The sequence below is a fragment of the Euphorbia lathyris genome, chromosome 1, assembly GCF_963576675.1.
Source record: "Euphorbia lathyris chromosome 1, ddEupLath1.1, whole genome shotgun sequence".
NCBI lineage: Eukaryota > Viridiplantae > Streptophyta > Magnoliopsida > Malpighiales > Euphorbiaceae > Euphorbia > Euphorbia lathyris.
The window spans coordinates 119,664,174-119,684,695 of NC_088910.1; the positions used below are offsets into that span (position 1 = coordinate 119,664,174).

General features: G+C 31.1%; 1 protein-coding gene across 1 annotated transcript; it reads left to right on the forward strand.

The window, feature by feature from the left end:
• Positions 1-15,861: 15,861 nt before the first annotated feature.
• On the forward strand, positions 15,862-18,139 carry LOC136214362 (putative FBD-associated F-box protein At5g56690). The gene is made up of 2 exons (XM_066002873.1): positions 15,862-17,183; positions 17,704-18,139. Exons 1-2 carry the CDS (start codon positions 15,886-15,888, stop codon positions 17,750-17,752), a joined length of 1,347 nt encoding a protein of 448 aa, XP_065858945.1. The 5' UTR covers positions 15,862-15,885; the 3' UTR covers positions 17,753-18,139.
• Positions 18,140-20,522: the final 2,383 nt, after the last annotated feature.

Below are 20,522 nucleotides of genomic sequence, written 5' to 3' on the forward strand. Positions count from 1 at the left end.
ATATATATATATGATATATGTAAAAATAAAAGTGTATTTTAATTCTATAAAATATGATTTCGTGTATGATGTACACGAAATTCTAAAAAACAAACTAATTCGAGGTATTATTAGAATTTAATATCAAATTAAAAAAATTAGGCACAGACCTAACAAAATTTTAAAAGGATAAATCACATTATTCATTTAAACACTCCACCCCTTTGTATGTTGATGTTCTTCATATAGACCCTCTTAGTTGAGGGGCTCTAAGTGATTGCCTCGTAATCCATAGCTCAATTGCATGGTCCGCTTTGAATTATAGTATACAACACATATGCACCACTCGATTCGCCTAAACCAATAATTTAATATTACGATGCACTTTAACTAATAAAATTATATAATTAATTTAATTTTATTGGTTTAAAGTGCAACAATTATTGAAATATACAGAGAATAATCATTGTAACAATTAAGAGCAAATTTACCTCCACCTTAATTAAAAGTTTATAAAAAAGACAATCCGTCTGCATCTTTCATTTCAATTTTTCCATTATTAAATATATATGATATTATATTTACCATACTTATATCATTAAAAAGAAGAAACAAATGTAAGATAAAATCCGACAGAAATAAATAAATGTTAGATAAAAACAACAAAAAAGAGTCACTTATGTAGAAAGCTCTATGAACCTCATTGCATTAAAAACAAAACAACCCATGTTACTCTTCTTCTTATTCTTCTTCCTCTGTTGATGAAGACTATGTCTTATCATTTCGCCCTATTCGAGCATTCCACCTTTGAAGCTAACCTCCTATGATTGGATTCGCTATATTAGCAACACTCTCATAAGTGAGAGCTGCTAGCGCAATACAATCTTCTCTATCAACAGAGTTCCGACGCCGATCCAAACGATAATCGAATAGTGCATTGCTATAGGGTTCAACTTCAATATTAATTTGTGAGAAATCAACCTCACCTTTAATCACTAGAGATTGTAAAATTGGACAAATAATTTGAATATATGTTAATCCCACATCAGGATCGTCCAAAGTGAATTCTATCATAGTACCACCCCTAACCACAAGTAATTCCATCCCGTAGCACTTAGATAGCTCTAATTGACGAAGTCGATGACTAGCATCAATGATTGATTCAAGAATTCCATTGACTAGAATACATGAATCTAGTTTTAATTCAATTAAATTCAACCAATTAATTTGTAAATTAGGTGAAAACTCACAGAAATATAGATGTAATTTCACCAAGGTAGAGAGTTGTAGAATGACACTGCTGACCATGAACTCATCCCATATAATCTTTGGATTATCAACTCCAAAAGTCAAAATGAGTATCTTCAGTTGTCTAATGGCAGCAAAAATTAGCCATCTAGGAACTGACTCCCTATCAATGTCCTTCAAACTACCATTAAGAATTTCAATTCCAAATTGGTGTATAGTGGCCCCACCAAATCCATTCTCAATCTGATTCGGAATATTGTTCATTGTGGGGGAAAAATTGATAAAAGGATCATCTAGTTATCAACATAAAAACATCCATACCAGTCCACATTTTTCTCCACTTCTTTAACAATATTGATGTTTGGACTGCTTCGTTAGTTGAATTTAGACTCACTAGACTCAATATATTATGAATAATGGGGGATGGAAGGTTACTGATATAGTCTTCTTCCCCAATTTCATTTTCATGGATTTGCTCCATTTTTTTTCTAAAATGATAAATCAATGCAAACATATATATAACATAATTGACTCCTTTAATTTCTCTATAATTAATTTATTAACAATTTTTATCAATTTGACTTTGACAAAAAAAAATTCCAATTTAATATAATATCACCATTAATTGTATTCCCCAAATTTTTATATTAAATTATATATATATATTAAAAACCAAAATTTCACAAATCTTAATATTTAACTTTAATAATTCATGTTACCATTTCAATTAATTATTTTACGATCAATTTTTTTAAACATAATAATACAAATAAAATATACACATATAAATATAATAAATGTTTATATAAAATTTTATGGGCGTTACAGTTCTTCCACTCGTAAAAAGAATTTCGTCCCAAAATTTCCAACTGATATATGGTGGTAAATTTAAAAGAAAAAAAAAGAAACTTATCATTCTTCCTTCTTTTCAAAGTAAAAAAAAATAGAAGAGTCAATTAATAAAAAACGGTCAATTCGGGATGATTTCCATCCTATTGATCAGAAAGAGATTGATCTGGCCTTCTCGAGTATTAATGAAGCTACCAAAGCGCCTGGGATTGATGGTATTCTAGCCAGTTTTTATCACAAACATTGGGATACTGTGAAGGAAGACATTTACAGTTTTGTGAAAGGAGTTTTTAGTGGTTCCAACGATATTAAGCTTGTGAATAAAACTCTTCTAGTCTTGATCCCAAAAGTGGAGAAACCGTTCTCCTTTTTACAAATGAGGCATATTAGTCTTTGTAATGTGTTGTACAAAGCAATTACTAAAATTGTAGCTAATAGACTCTGGTGTATTCTTCCTGAGATTATTAGCCAGAATCAAGGTAGCTTTGTTTCGGGCAGACAAATGATGGACAATGTTGTTATTGCCCAGACGATGGTCCATTCCATGAAAATTAAGAAGGGTAAGAAAGGTATTGTGGCTCTGAAGATGGACCTGGAGAAAGCTTATGACCGCTTAAACTGGAATTTTCTTCTAGATAGTCTGAAGAGAGCTGGTATCCCGGATAGTTGGAGGAGATTGATCGAGGTCTGCATTTCTTCCCCTGTTTTTCAGGTTTTGATCAATGGAGATATGTCAGAGGAGTTCACTCCTTCCAGGGGGATCCATCAAGGGGACCCTATGAGCCCTTTCTTATTTGTTATTGTTATGGAAAGATTGTCTCACCTTATCCAAGAGGCTGTGGGCAATGGGAATTTCCATCCTGTTTCCATCAATAAATTATGTCCTTCGATTACCCATTTGTTCTTCGCAGATGATGTTATGATCTTTGTGGAAGGGAATGATGAGCAAATTGGTGTGGTTATGGATATTCTTAATTATTTCTGTGCTGCTTCTGGACAGAAGATCAATATCCAAAAATCCCGAATGGTGTGTTCTAAAAACATGAGTAAGGGTGTTTGCAAAAGGCTCAGTGAATTATTTGGTATTCCTTTGACTAATTCTTTGGGTAAGTATCTGGGGGTTCCCCTCCATATGACAGAGTCTCCAAAGCCTCATTTAAAGAGACTCTAGACAAAACTAATGGTAAGTGTGCCAGTTGGAAAGCTAAAACTCTTTCTCTTACGGGCCGTCTTACTTTGATTCAGTCTGTCAATTGTGCGGCTCCTAATCATATTATGCAAGCTTGTAGATTGCCTGAGCCTGTTCTTAATGATCTGGATAAAATCAATCGTCGCTTCCTTTGGGGAGACTCTGTGGAGGGGAAAAAAATCCACCTGGTTCCTTGGAAAGAGGTGTGCCAACCTAAAAACATAGGAGGCCTGTGGATAAGACAAGCCAAGGACAATAACAAAGTTTTATTAATGAAACTTCTGTGGAGAATGTGACAACTCCCCTCTTCTCTTTGGGTTCGTTTTCTGTGTGGGAAATATCGCAAAAGATAAGTTTTTTGGGGGCCCCAAGGAGAGAGTTACCAATTGTTCTTTTATTTGGAAAGGTCTCAGTTCTGTGTTTTCAGAGTTTTGCTCTGGGATAGGTTGGGAGGTGGGAAATGGTAAGTCCATCAGCTTCTGGAATGACATCTGGATTGGAGATAAATCCTTATTAGAGGTGTGTAGTTCCCCGCCGCCTAGCAATATCCGCAATTGGAGGATCGCTGTGTGGTGGATTCAGAGGGGAATTGGATTTGGCCTAAATTTGACTCCTTTCTTATTCTGGATACACTCCTAAGGATTAGAGGGGTTAAGATAAGTAACAAGGAGGAAGATAGGGATAGTCATTGTTGGGCATTGACGAACAATGGGACTTATACCTGCAAGTCTGCCTTTGAGGCTTTTAACCATAATGAGACAGGTCCTCACTCTGAAGTCTGGAAAACCATTTGGGCCTTAAAAATTCCCCATCGCATTAGGAGCTTTCTATGGCTTGGTGTTAAGGATAGGCTGCTCACTAATTCAGATAGAAATAGACGGCATCTGGTAGATTCAGGTGCTTGCAGCAGATGCAGAGGGCATGTTGAGACTATTTTCCATGCTCTTAGGGACTGCTCTAGGAGTAAAGAGGTGTGGAGGAAAGTTCTCCCTCACCACCTGCTTTCTACCTTCTTGGCTCATTATGATCATGACTGGTTTATTGATGGAGTTAACAAGAAGTTATTGGCTAACCTTGAGTATGGTGATATTCTCTTTGCTATTGTCTGTCACCAGATTTGGAAGTGGAGGAATGAGTAGATCTTTGGAAAGAAAACTGTTTCTATGCCTAATGTTGTTGAGTTCTTCTCGGAGAAATTATTCAATATTACTGATAGTTTCGAAGGAGATTCTCTTACTAGGACGACCCTGAAGAAGACTGTTCACCTCCTTGGTTGGAGCAGGCCTAGGGAAGGGGTGGTGAAATTAAACACGGATGGTTCTTGCCTTAAAGACAGTAAGATTGATGCAGGAGGTGTTCTGAGAGACGATGGGGGTAACTGGTTTTCTGGTTTCACTCATAATCTAGGTTTGGGCTCTTCCTTTTCGGCTGAGCTTTGGGGGATCTTTTCTGGCCTTGGACTTGCCAAGAGTCTGGGTTTCAAGAAGTTGATTGTTGAATCGGACAACTTAGAGGCTATCAAAATGATCTCCGATAATAATGTTATTTGTTTAAATAGCCAAAATCTAATCAAAGGTATTAGAAGGTTTTGCTCTTCCTTTGATCTCATAAATTTCAGCCATATCTTCAGGGAACAGAACCGGGTAGCTGATCGCTTGGCGGTTGCTAGTTATGAAGGGACGTTGGGCGTCACGACCTTTTCTTATCCTTCTATTTATCTTTCTTCTCTTCTTTTTGAAGATGGGTGAAGGTTAGCTTCCCTAGGCTAATCTCAGGCCAGTTTTTTGGTTTTTTGTTTCTTCTTTTCTTTTCCTTTCCTATCAAAAAATAAAAAATAAAAACGGTCAATAGCAAGATGTTAAAAAAATTCAATCAAAATAATTGAACTTTCATTAAAAAGCTAAATGAAAAAAAAAATAGTGGTTTTATGGAATAGATTTATTAATAATATGATTTATAACCTTGTAAAATAAGTTTAACTCGTTAAAGATAAACGACAAATTTAGTGAATCCAAACTCCACTATAGATAGAAAAATTTATTTATATAAAAATAACTATTTTTTATGGAATATATATAATTTCAAGGTAAAGGCTATGCTTACTTTATTTTTAACAAAATAAGTCTTACTTTGTGTGTTTTCACCATTGGATGAATTTTATTCTCTACCACTGAAACATTACTAAACTCAAACATCACAGAACTGAAACATTACTGAACTGAAACATTACTGAACTGAAACATCACTAAACTGAAATATTACTGAACTCAAATATTACTGAACTGAAACATCACGAAACTGAAAATCACTGAGCTGAAACATTACTGAACTCGAACATTACTGAATTGAAATGTTACTAAACTAAAACATTACTGAACTGAAACATCACTCAACTGAAACATTACTGAACTGAAATATCACTCAACTGAAACATTACTAAACTGAAATATTACTAAACTGAAACATTACTAAACTAAAACATTACTAAACTAAAACATCAGTTAACTGAAATATTACTGAACTGAAACACCACTAAACTGAAATATTACTAATCTGAAACATTACTGAACTGAAATGTCACTAAAATAAAATATTACTAAATTGAATATCACTGAACTGAAACATCACTCCACTGAAACATTACTGAATTGAAATATTACTGAACTGAAACATTACTGAACTGAAACATCACTGAACTAAAATACTACTAAACTGAAACATTACTGAACTGAAACCTCACTAAACTGAAAAATTATCGAATTGAAACATTACTAAACTGAAACATTACTGAACTGAAACATTACTGAACTGAAATATTATTGAACTAAAACATCATTGAACTGAAATATTGCTGAACTAAAACATCACTAAACTGAAACATCACTGAACTGAAACACCACTGAACTGAAACATCACTGAACTGAAATATTACTAAACTGAAACATTATTGAACTAAAACACCACTGAACTGAAATATTACTAAACTGGATATCACTGAACCAAAACATCACTGAATCGAAACATCACTGAACTAAAACATCACTGAACTAAAACATCACTAAACTAAAACAACACTAAACTAAAATATTACTAAACTGAAACCTTACTCAACCGAAACATTACTGAACCGAAACATCATTGAACTGAAACACTACCGAATTGAAACATTACTAAACTGAAACATTACTGAACTGAAATATTACTGAACTAAAACATCACTGAACTGAAATATTACTGAATTGAAACATCACTGAACTGAAACATCACTGAACTGAAACATTACTAAACTGAAACATCACTAAATTGAAACATTACTGAACTAAAAGATTACTAAACTGAAACATTACTGAACTGAAACATCACTGAACTAAAACATTACTGAACTACAATATTACTGAACTAAAACATCATTGAACTGAAATACTATTGAACTGAAACATCACTGAACTGAAACATCACTGAATTGAAATATTACTGAACTGAAACATCACTGAACCGAAATATTACTGAACTCAAAGATTACTAAACTGAAATATTACTGAATTAAAATATTACTAAACTCAAATATTACTGAACTAAAATATTACCGACTTCAAACATAACTGAACTCAAACATCACTCAACTAAAACATTACTAAACTGAAACATTACTAACCTGAAACATTAGTAAACTGAAATATTACTGAACTGAAATATTACTGAACTGAAACATCATTAAACTGAAATATTACTGAATTGAAATATTATTGAACTGAAACATCACTGAACTGAAACATCTCTGAACTAAAATATTACTGAACTGAAACATCACTGAACCGAAACATTACTGAACTCAAAGATTACTAAACTGAAATATTACTGAATTAAAATATTACTAAACTCAAATATTACTGAACTGAAATATTACTTACTTCAAACATAACTTAACTCAAACATCACTCAACTGAAACATTACTGAACTGAAACATTACTAAACTGAAACGTTACTAAACTGAAACATTACTAAACTGAAACATCATTCAACTGAAATATTAATGAACTGAAACATTACTGAACTGAATGTTACTAAAATGAAACATCACTGAACTGAAATATTACTAAACTAATACATTAATGAACTAAAACATCACTGAACTGAAATATTACTAAACTGAATATCACTGAATCAAAAGATCATTGAACTGAAACATCACTGAACGGTAATATCACTGAACTGAAATATCACTGAACTAAAACATCACTTAACTGAAACATCAGTAAACTGAAATATTAGTAAACTAAAACATTACTGAACTAAAACATCACTGAACTGAAACATTACTGAATTGAAACATTACTAAGCTGAAACATTACTGAACTGAAACATTACTGAACTAAAATATTATTGAACTAAAACATAACTGAATTGAAATATTACTGAACTGAAACATCACTAAACTAAAACATCTCTCAATCGAAACATCACTCAACTGAAATATTACTGAACTAAAAATATTACTGAACTAAAACATCATTGAACTAAAACATTACTGAAATCAAAGAGCACTGAAACATTATTAAACTAAGACATTACTAAACTAAAACATCGTTAAACTAAAATATGACTGAACTGAAACATTACTAAACTTAACCATTAGTGAACTAAAATATAACTGAACTGAAACATCACTGAACTGAAATATTATTGAACTGAAACAATACTCAACTGAAACATCACTGAACTGAAACATCACTGAACTGAAATATTACTTAACTGAAATATCACTGAACTAAAACACCACTGAACTCAAACATTACTAAACTGAAAAATTACTGAAATAAAACATCACTTTACTGAAATAAAACATCACTCAACTGAAATATTACTAAACTGAAACATTATTGAACTGAAACATCACTGAACTGAAACATTACTAAACTGAAACATTACTAAACTGAAACATTAATTAACTGAAATATTACTGAACTGAAACATTACTAAACTGAAATATCACTGAACTGAAATGTTACTGAACTGAAACATCACTCAATTGAAATATCATTAAACTGAAAAATTACTAAACTGAAATATTATTGAACTGAAACATCACTAAACTGAAACATCCTTAACAGAAACATCACTGAACTAAAATATTGCTAAACTGAAATATTACTCAACTGAAACATTACTAAACTGAAACATTACTAAACCAAAACATTACTCAACTAAAACATCGCTGAACTGAAACGTTATTGAACTGAAATATTACTAAACTGAATATCACTCAACCAAAATATTACTAAACTGAATATAACGTAACCTAATGTAACTTGACTTAACGAAAGGTAACGTAACGTAACGTAACGTAACACAATGTAACGCAATGCAACGCAACGTAACGCAACGTAACGTGACATGATGTAAAAAATCCTTAGTTTTTTTTTATTTCTTTAAGCTTTCATTTATTTATAAACACTTATTGAGCTTATAATCCCTAATATACAAAAAAACATGATGTGACGTAACGTGACATGATATGAGATGACGTAACGTCATGTAACGTAATGTAACGTAACGTAACGTAACGTAACATCACGTAACGTAATCTAACATAACATAATATCAAGTAACATAACATAGCATAATGCAACTAATGCAGCGTAAAGTAACATAACATAATGTAACTTATCGTAACGTACAGTCTTGATCACATGCACTTTAATGAGCATGTAGAATTTGCTCATTCACTGTTAGATCTAGGATTATTAGAATCATAAGGTGGAGATTCAAAGCATCCTGAGATTTAGATTTAATAAGCCTATATCTAACGGTGAATGAGCAAATTCACTTGCTCATTAAGGTGCATGTGAAAATTTCCGTCGTAATGTAACTTAACACAACGTAACATAACATAATGTTACTTAGCGTAACTTAACCAAACTTAATGTAATACAACTTGGTGTAACTTAACATAACTTAACGTAACGTAACTTAATATAACTTAGTATAATGTAACGTAACGTAATATAATGTAACATAAATTAACACAACTTAACGTAATATAACCTAAATTAGCATAACTTATCGTAACTTAACTTAACATAATGTAATATAACTTATCATAACTTAATAAAACTAAGTAATACAACTTAGCATAACTTAATGTAACATAACTAAGCGTAAAGTAACTTAACGTAACTTAGAGTAATGTAACGTAACATAAATTAAGTCAACTTTGCGTAACATTTAAATTAGCACAACTTATCGTAACGTTACTTAACACAACGTAATATAACATAATGTGACTTAACCAAACTTAACATAATACAACTTAGCGTAACTTAACGTAATGTAACTAAGTTGTAAAGTAATTTAATGTAAACTCAATTTATAAATCCTTAGAATTGTAAGTTCAATTTATAAATCTTTAGGATTGTTAGCTCAATTTGTAAATCCTTAGAATTGTAAGCTCAGTTTGTAAATCCTTAAGTTTTTTTTTTTATTTCTTTAAACTTTCATTTATTTACAAACAATTATTTAGCTTACAATCTCTAACTTAATAAATATAAACTCAATTTATAAATCTTTAGGATTGTAAGCTCAATCTAAATCCTTAGAAGTGTAAGCTCAATCTAAATCCTTAGAATTGTAAGCTCAATTTAAAAATTTGTCAATGTTAGGGGTGAAATTACTCTTCACTGTCAAGATTAGGGGTAAAATTGTACTATATTAGACGTTGGAGAAAAAATTGCTCCTAGCTTAAACTTTAGGGGTATTTAGAAAAATAAATTTTACATGTATTATAATCTTTTACAGTAAAACCTCTATAAATTAATAATGGTGGGACCATGGAATTTTATTAATTTAGAGAGATATTAATTAATCGATAAATTAATAATTATTAATTTATAGAGTGATTTTAAATTTTTTAAAAATAAATTTTAAATTATTAATTGTTTCAAACATTGCAAAATTCGTACATGGGATAAATATGTCACAACGAATTTAGAGGAAGCAATCACGAAAGAAGACATTTATGAACTTGAGGGAATGATTGGTCAGCTTGGTTACCACAGTCAAATGAATGTCAATTAAATATTGGATTATCCAGGTGAAAACAATGAATGCTCACAAGTCCAAAGTTTAGAAGAAATTGTATCAAGCGTTATGCAAAATTTAATTGAGGATGAAGTTGAAGATGATTTGGTACCTTTAAAACCAGTCACAAGAAATGAAGCAATTATAGCATCATCCACTCTTTACAATTTTTTGTTAAAATTTGACAGGGATACACCAGAATTTTTGAATGCACTGAGAATAGTTAGAGATGAAATTCAACTAGATTTAAATTTCAAGAAAAAACAAAATACTATAGATTCATATTTTGCTAAATTATCCCAAGTATGTATATCTATATATATATTTCGCATATGTATTTGAGAAATTATTAATTTATAGAGGTAATAATACAATGTATTTATAAGGGGTTGTTCCAGAAAATTATTATCTTATTAATTTATTAAAATTGACCATTTTTTGAATTGGTCCAAGTCGGGACCAGAAGAAATTATTATTTTAAAGAGTTTATTAATTTATCGAGTATTAATTTATAGAAGTTTTACTGTATATGGATATAAGTGATGATGCTATAGACAAATTATGAGAAAAAATGTTAGCTAATGATTTTTAGCACAAGTTATGAGAATCATATAAAATACAAAATTAGAAGTGATGATGATATGGACATCTGGATGAAGGAACTGGAAAAAAAAAAGAGCCACAATATGAGAAAGATTATGACATTAAGGAGGAGTAGGTCATGCATTGATAAAAAATAAATAAAATATTTCACTCTCAACTTTTTTTAACCACCATTTAGCAACTGGTCTTGATTGTTGATTATAGCTAGACATGTTCATTGATTGGGTTGGATCGGGCCCAAGATTGTAAAAAGCGCTAGGTGCTAGTCGGGCGGACATGTGCATTGGATTAATCGGTTTTGAATTTTTTGAATTTTTTTAAATAAATTATCATATAAATATAATTAAAATATGAATTATACTATCTAAATAATAATAATAAATATTTAAGATAACAAATAAATATTTTAATATTTGTTATATTAATAGCTTTAAAAATAAAAATAGATAAAAATAAATAAAATAAATATTTGAGATTAGGTTTTGTTTTTTTTAAGGATAATGGCTTATATTTAGTTTTTGATAATGTGTTTTAGATTTAATTGGTTAGGTAACTTAGAAAAAAAATTATATATATAAAATTAAAAACGGTGTAAAAAGTTTGGGTTCAGATTTTAGATTAAAACTTGATTTTAATTGGTTAAATAATTTAAATTAAAAAAAAATATATATACACATAAAAATAGAGTAAAAAGTTTGGGTCCTCATTTTAAGTTAAAACTTGATTTTAATTGGTTAGGTAATTTAAACAAAAAAACTATATATACAGAAACGGTGCGCCATGTACGACTAACCGCGTTGCTCCGCTTTACGGCCGACCGATTTGAACCGTCCGATTACCGAAAATCAGAGCGGTGTTATAGAAATCTCTGTCTAGACGGCGCCTAGGTGGCCGCCTGACCTGATTTTTAAAACACTGATCGGGTCTAATCGAGTTTTACACTAAACTATCTTGTCTAAGCCTAGTCCAATCCGCATTGTATCTACATCGGGCTTAGGCCGGACTGGGTCAAGGTAAGAAAATTAATTTCCAAAGCCCAGTCCAACCCAGCACGTACAATTTTTTTTAATTAAAGTTAAAATTAAATTACAGCAACTCCATTTTTATTTTTGTTAACTAAGTCTTGTTGTTGCTGCTAATATCAATAATAATGTTCCATAAACTCTTATATATGTATGAATAATGAAAAAATGCAATGAATCTGATGTATGTGAACACATGATGCATATATAAGTAGTAAAAGATGCAACAAATTTAAAATTTATTCAATTAATTCAATAAAAGCAATAAAAATAATTTCATAAAATATTTAACAAAGTAATATATATATATATATATATATATATAAGTAGACAATATAAGAACGGATCGGGTTGGGCCAGGCTTGGGCTTTTAAGACAAATCCCAAGCCCAACCCATTTTATGTGCGTGTTTGAGCGGGTCCGAACCGGGCATGACTAATTCTGAAATACACATGTACAAATCCAACCCATGAGAAGTGGGCTTGGGCAGGTCGGGCATTCTAGTGGGTTCATAAACTGGTCTACTTTTAGCATAAAGTAAGGACCTAATTGACTATTTGAAGAAGTTGGGGAACCAATTGATTTCGAAGATATAGTACATAGGCTAAATTGGATCTTTTACCAAAAAAATAAAAAATTATCCACCATTAAAATTTTTGGATGATTTTATTTATTTATTTATTTTTAATAATTTTCATGTATAATTGTATGTGCCAATCATTTTTATGGATTTATTATGGAGATTATGTAACCTGATAACTTATTGATAACCTGCTATAACAGGTCATCTATTCAAAATATAATATTCCATAGATAGAGACTCACCATTAAAAACTCTTCATATATATATATAACATACTTAACTGCTTTAATTTCTCTATAATTTAATTTATTGACTTTGATTAAAATTCCAATTTAATATAATATCACCACTAATTATATACCCCTAATTTTTATATTAAATTTTAAACATATATATTCTCTTAAAAACAAAAACTTCACAAATCTTAATATTTAACTTCTGCTCTCATCTTGTATCTGATGACTCGGCGGGACTGCCTCAGTTTTGATTCCACTAGTTTGTTTGTATTTGATTCTGCTTTTTTCTTTATCCTTTATTACTTGTTATGTAAGCTCCCTTTTAATAATGTTTTGGGTTCGGCTCCATTTTATTCAAAGTATGCTAACCTAGTTAAGACACTTTTAGCTTTTTTTGTATCGATCTTCAAGCTTTCAATTAAAAACAAAAAGATTCAATTGATTTCCTAAAATAGAAAATAAAGTGAAAATATTAAGGCTTACATCAATTCAAAAATTTTAACATAGAATTGTTAAATTTGAATCTATATATATGGATACCATTGTTAGTCCAACAAATTTTCATATGTCCGGTTCATAGAAGGTTAATGATATTCCAAATTGAAGTACATTGATGGGTTCGAAGAATAAGATATATTTGGTTCATGTTGATAATTACGTTGATGAGGTCGGGTTGGAGATATTTGAGAATTTGATATATTTAGGTTCAGGTATTGGGGGTTTAGAGTTTATGTGTTTTGTGAATCCGAAACGAAAGAGTAATATCGACTGAATCCATCATAATTATACTTATTTAGCAACAAAATTACTAGTATGAAAATAATTAGAGATTGTCAATTGTTTTTTTTTTTTTTTTTTTGTAACTTTAGGTCAAACTAAATTAATATATAGATAGCAAAATATTACCATTTGCTATTAAAATAATAGCATAAATTACCGTTTGAGAAAAAAAATATTAAGAACATCGAAAAGAATTTGGAAAACTTATAAATATGGACAAAAATTTAAAACTATTGCAGAAAAACAAGTTACCATTTGATATGAAAATTAAATACAAAATAAAAATTTATTCATGAAAAGACTATTGGGAAACTAAATCTTGGATTAAAATTAGACACATGCACTTAAAAATTACTATTTTTTGTCTTAAAAAGTTACAATTTTGATGTCTATTAATAATTAATATTACCAAAGGTATCAAAAAATTGTTTTTATATTTGGTTCTTTGTAACTTTTTTTTTTTTCTTTAATAATATTGGTTCGGGTTTGCTGTGATTTTCAGATGTATCAGCATAGTTGGGATGTCTGTTTTTTGTACTCTCTTATTAACCAGCCTTCAATCAAGATATCAAAAATTGTAATTAACCTAAAGTTATAGATCAACTCTATATTTCTTATTAATTTTATAGTAATAAATTCTGGCAACAAATTTTATATAATCTTCTATCTAATTGCTTCTTCTCAGTCATTGTTTAGCTGATCGATATGTGGAATCAGGGCCGGTCCTGATAATTTAAGGGCTAGACGGAATAATAAATAAAGGCTCCTGTAATAAAAAATATTTTACGTAAAAAAATTAAAATATATTTTAATAATTGATAAATAAAAAGTATTTTACTAATAATTATACGGTACATATTATTACGTTTACTAAATACAATTGTTTATCCAAAATAAAAAAATCAAAATTTCTTAAATTATGGATTAAACCCCTATTTGCCCTATGTGTTATCGAAAATTTTATCATTTGGCTAATGTAGTATTATTTTATAACATTTGCCCTTTGAAGTATTTTCATAAGGAACATTTAACTCAATTTGGATAAAAAAAACTAATCAATTTATTAAATTTTTTGCCAATAATTTATTTATTGCATTTCTCTATATAGATTTAATACGTGGATAAATAAGAAAAAAATTAATTTCTTATTTATCTACATATTAAATCTATATGATAAAAAATTAAATCAATTGCCACATGTAACTACCACATGTCAAAAGTTGTGTCATGTGGCGAAGAAATTAACAAATCGATTAATTTTCCATCCAAGATGGGTTAAATGTCACTTATGAAATACTATCGGAAAAATATTACCAAATGACATGACAAAATTTTACATACCACAAAGACCAGATATGAGTATAATTCTTAAATTAACCATCAATCTATATTAAAAAAATCAATTGGACCCCGTTTTAGTTTAAATTATTAATTATTTGGACCCTTTAAAACCTAAATAATTTTTAAAGCTTTTTACATAAATATCACAATTGGTTACAATATTACAATTAAATCATATCATCAAAATTAGTTTTTAATATATCATTATTTTTCATATATAAGAAATAAAGTATGATTTTATAGTCGAATTTTTAAATTAGATCTTAATTTATAAATTCTAAATATACCCTAATCTTTTAATTTATAAATCTTAATACTTAAAATATATTAAAAAAATAAATAATGATTTTTTGGAAATGGAATTTGATTTCTCCACCTAAATCTGATTGTAGCATACTAAAATAATATGTTGTTGAATCGAACACAAGGAGCTATGAATGAGATTGTAAGCCTTACCACTTGGCCACTTATTGAATTTGAGGTAAGTTGTTTTCTATCACTTCGATAGACGTTACAACTAATAACATATTTGGGCCCCTTATCGCCTTGGGCCCTAGGCCAGTTTACTCCTGGCCTAGGCCCAGAGCCGGCCCTGCACTGTGGAATAATGGAGAAGAAACAGTGTAATGGTTAAATATTTTATAGGTTAGGAAGTTTGGAGATTAATAAATGTGAGAATTAAATGAAGTAGTGTGAAAATTAAACGAAGTAATGGAACTATGAAAATTAATAAGTTGTTTAGAAGTTTATAGAGTAGAAATAAAAGTTAAAATTTAATTAGAGTTTAAATATGGAGTGGAAGTAAGATAGAATTTATACAAAATTAAATGAAATTTATGTTAATTCAAGTAACCAGAATTTTTGAGATTACTCTTAAAAAAAACTATTGCAAAATAATAACTATATATCAAAATTCAATTAAATAATAACTATTTACCATCCCATTGTTCTTCTCCATTTTCCTGATCGGTTAAGTAATGACGGAGCAGCAGAAATTGGATGGAAGAGATTACATAAGTTGTTTACCAGATGATATACTTTTGATTATTTTGTCAAAATTGAATATGCGAGAAGGAGCCATAACCACCGTCCTCTCCACCAGATGGAGAAATCTATGGACATTACCTTCTTCAATTTTGAGATTGGATGCTTCTAACTTGATTCCTACTAATACACACTATGTGCAACAGTACAACAAAGACTACCAGGGTACCGCAATTAACATCAAATTCGAAGACATGGTCGACAAAATCCTCCGGCAATATTCAGGTGAAGTTATAGATCAACTCCATATTTCCTATATTCCTTGTTACTATAAAGTTAATAAGATCATCCCCCGTGAGCCCTGGGTTCAAGTCGATACTTGGATCGAAATTGCCAAACAGAAATCAGTCCAAACTCTTGATTTGAGTTTCGAACGATTCAAGTCTTCTTGTTATGAATTCCGGTCGTTGAAATCACTCACATCCACAACATTGTTGTCTCTCGTCACTCTCCTATTGAAATTTCCACCAGCATTATCCAGTATCCAGATTAGCCGTTTTCTATCCAGTTTTCCAAATCTTGAGGAGTTGTCGATTGTAATGCCTAATTCTCGACTGAACCGCCTGATGATTGAGGGCCCATCTTTAAAACTGAAGCACCTCGAGATAATCGGTCTTGCAATCAGGTTTTTCAGCATATCTGCACCAAATCTCGTCTCATTTAACTTCATCGGCTATCGGAACATCGCAGAGGTGTGTTTGGAAAATCTTCCTCTACTCACCCAATTATCCTACTCTGAATTTAATTATTGTAAAATACAGGAGACTAATTGGTTTGAGCGCTCAAGTAGTACTCCAGAATTCAGAATTATCCTACGTATCCCTACTGCACTAACAAATCTCAAGCAATTGAATTTCACGTTAGGAAAAGCCGCAAATGGAGGTCTGCACTCGTTCTTCAGCTTACTGGAAGCTTCTCCATGTTTGCGTAAATTGTGGCTGAATTTGGGGCTTTTTACATGTCCACTGATACCAAACCAGCAGTTTGGTATAAATCAATGTCTGGAAGAGGTTGAAATTGAGGGTTTCAGTGGGTTTGATAATGAAGCACAACTTGTGATGTGCATAGCTCAGTTTTCACCATTGTTAAAGAAGATAAAGATCCATTCATGTTTATCAAAGTTGTCAATATCTAAGAAATTGGAGATTTACACCAAAAATTACAATGTCAATGTCATGAGCGTTGTTCAGTTGTTACAATCAAGCCTACCTCAACTGGAGTTCCTGATAATGTAATCACTCAATTTTTCCTTCTATGTCAATTTGTTTCTTGGATTATTAGATTTTAAATTATTTAAAGTTACTTTTATTATCTTTTAGTTATCGATTTTATATGATTTAATCATCTTATTGTTCGCCCCCAAAACCAATTTTATCTACAATTAGCACTTCAACATTAATGTTGAGCTCGAGTTCGTCCATTTTCTTTTGAGCCGAGTGTGAATAGGTTAAAACTCGGCTCGGTTCGGCTCGATTACAACCATTGATAAAATACAGTTCGAAGACTTGTTTATTGACTTCTATATCAGGTGTGATTTGTGGCATTTGGTGGAGTTTCATAGGATTGTGAGCTTTACTAGAAATTAGAATGATGTAGTTTGTAATCAACAAATTAATAATGATATTGCAGACTTTGATTTTGTTTAAATGTGTTGTGTTTCACATCTGCACAGATGATGTTCATATATTTGGCTGAGATATACCTCTTTGATCTATTTGCTAAACTATTTGGTTTTATTCGCAATTTGGCAGCAACGAACCAAAAAAGGTATGTAAATGCTGCTTGCTGGAACCAAACTAAAACTTTATGCCAAGAATGGCGTGACAACATGATGGCTGATAGGATTAGAACAACCTCGGCTAGTAGAGTCAGGACAGCAGACAAGGCATTAAATGGAGCAGAAAAGAGGCTAAAATGGTGAAATGTAACTTGGATGCTGTGGTATGTCAGAGTGAGGGGAAGTGTGGATTAGGGGCGGTGTTATAGGATGCTGAGGGTCATTTTCTAGCCCGCCGAAGTGAAACGATGGACGGAGTACTGGAACCAAAGATGGCAGGAGGTAGCATTGCGGAACAGTATCTTATGGGCAATTGAACTGAAGTACCAGAATGTGGTGTTCGAGATAGATGTGAAAATTGTCTGTGATAGTGTACATGGTATCTCAGACTTTGGAGGTATAATAGAAGATTGCCATCAGATGTAATCCAAGTTTTTACTACTCATTTCATTGTTCCTTGTTTCCTTTTAGATGTAATTCTCACGGGTGTTTGTTTCTCATCTTTCTAGCTCCTGTTTGTTGTTTTTCTGCTAACAGGAGATATATCGTTACGAGAATAAAATATTTGTATTTTTAATAATGTCGAAGGTTGATTCACCTTGCCGATGTTAAAACCAACAATGTATCATTTTAAATTTACGAGTTTTTCTTTGTTGTTAGCTATTTTGAAATTTTATCAAACACTTTTTATCTCATATTTAGAATTAATAGACAAAAAATAGTTCCGAATAATGGAACCCAATGAGTACTACATCATTCTAAATTTAGTAAACAAACCTCACAATCCTATAAACTCCACTAAATGCCACAAATCACACGTAGTATAAAAGTCAGTAAAAAAGTCTTCAAACTGTCTTTTATTTAGGATGTATTTGAGTCGAGCTTTGATCTGCTAATGAACAACTACATAAAATGGACGAGCTCGAGCTCAATATCCTATTCGATCTCGATTCATTAAGAAATTTAACTAATTGTGAATTGTTCGGGAGCAACTTATTAATTACGACAATACGTTTTGACATCACTCTTTGGAATTGAAAGGTAAATGAGAAATTGGAGGCATAAGTCACAAAGCTTCCATCTTTATGTGTTAGGGATTCACATGCTGTCAAATAAAATATGCAGCAAAATAGAAAAGATGAAACGAATAAAATGACAAATAAGATAATGAAACGAACATTTAAAGTGACAAATAAAATACATGAAAAGTATAAAATAGCAGATAAAATTAGTTTTGGGGCAACTAATAAGATAATTAAATCATATAAAATTGATAATTAAAAGATAATAATATAACTTTAAATAATTTAAAATTTAATAATCCAACAAATAAAAAATTCTCAAAGGTAGACATAAATAAGAAGTAAAAAAGTACTGATTATATTATCAGCAACTCTAATTGAGGTAGGCTTGATTGTAACAGCTGAAGAACACTCGTGACATATTGTATTGACTGGTGTAAATTTCCTTTTTCTGAGAAATTGACAACTTTGATAAACTTGGATGGATCTTTATCTTCTTTAACAATGGTATGCACATCACAAGTTGTACTTCATTATCAAACCCACTGAAACCCTCAATTTCAACCTCCTCCAGACATTGATTTATACCAAACCCTCTGATTTGGTATCAATGGACATGTAAAAAGCTCCAAATTCAGCCACAATTTACACAAACGTGGAGAAGCTTCGAGTAAGCTGAAGAACGAGAGCAGCCCTCCATTTGCAGCTTTTCCTAATGTGAAATTCAATTGCTTGAGATTTGTCAGTTCAGCAGGGATACGTAGGATAATTCTGAATTCTAGACTAGTTGAGAAGTCTAACCAACATGTTCCAGTCTTTTACAATAATTATAGGGAAAAGTAGAAAAATAAACTTGTGGTTTAGCCCATTTTCGAACTGCACTACTGTGGTTTAAAAGTTTGCAAGTTAGTACCATGAACTTCATTTCGTTAGCAAACATATACCAAATTGACTAATGGTGTTAAAAGTCAAAGGGAAAAGAGTTAATTTGGTCCTTATATTTATTTATTTTATAAATTAACTCCCCTTATTATCTACTTACCACAAACAAACCCCAAAATTAAAAATAAGAATCAAATACATTCAATTAATTAGATCCCTAATTTTTGTAAATGCAAAAAGAAAGAAAAGTACCTTTTAATTCCCTCTTTACCTTTTTTTTTTTTTTTTTGTAATCGGTTTATGATTTGCTAGTTTCATCATATGCTCCTCCATTTATCTCCCTTTTCTTCCTTTTAGCTGTGTGATCTGCTTGGATTTTTCATTTTAATGATAAAAAAATCTTAGCTTTTCTTTTGGATCCTGCAATTCTTGGTTCTTTCAGGTATTTGTCCGTGAATTCTAGAGCGATTTTCCTGACGTCCCATTTTTTCGGAGTAGACCTCGTTGTAGAGCTGGTTCTGTCGCAGTTACATATCTAGATCCATATTTGGAAGCAAGGGATTGATGTTGCGCGCTAGCATCTTGACCTATCATTTGTTCAATTTGGTCGATCTGATACTTAGTTAACTCTTTTATCTTTACCACACATACAGAGGAAAAATCCATGATAAGTACCCCCGCTGATCTACTATCAATAACAAAAAAGCGTATCCGTCACCTCATCAAGCCACTTTTTGATCTTCTTTGACTCCGCTGTTGTTATGTAAGGCGCACCTCTGTTTGTTACCCCTATGAAGGAGCTGCTCAAGCTGTTCCCATTGCGGTCGTTCAGGTACCTTAGACCGGCCTCTGTAGCCTTTTTTCATCAGCTGACAGAAAATATCTTGAA

Excerpts from the sequence above, each read along its gene's own strand:
- LOC136214362 (XM_066002873.1), top strand. The coding sequence starts at position 15,886 with ATGACGGAGCAGCAGAAATTGGATGGAAGAGATTACATAAGTTGTTTA. Across the intron at positions 17,184-17,703 it reads CAACTGGAGTTCCTGATAAT|CAACGAACCAAAAAAGGTAT; the intron begins GTAATCACTCAA and ends GCAATTTGGCAG.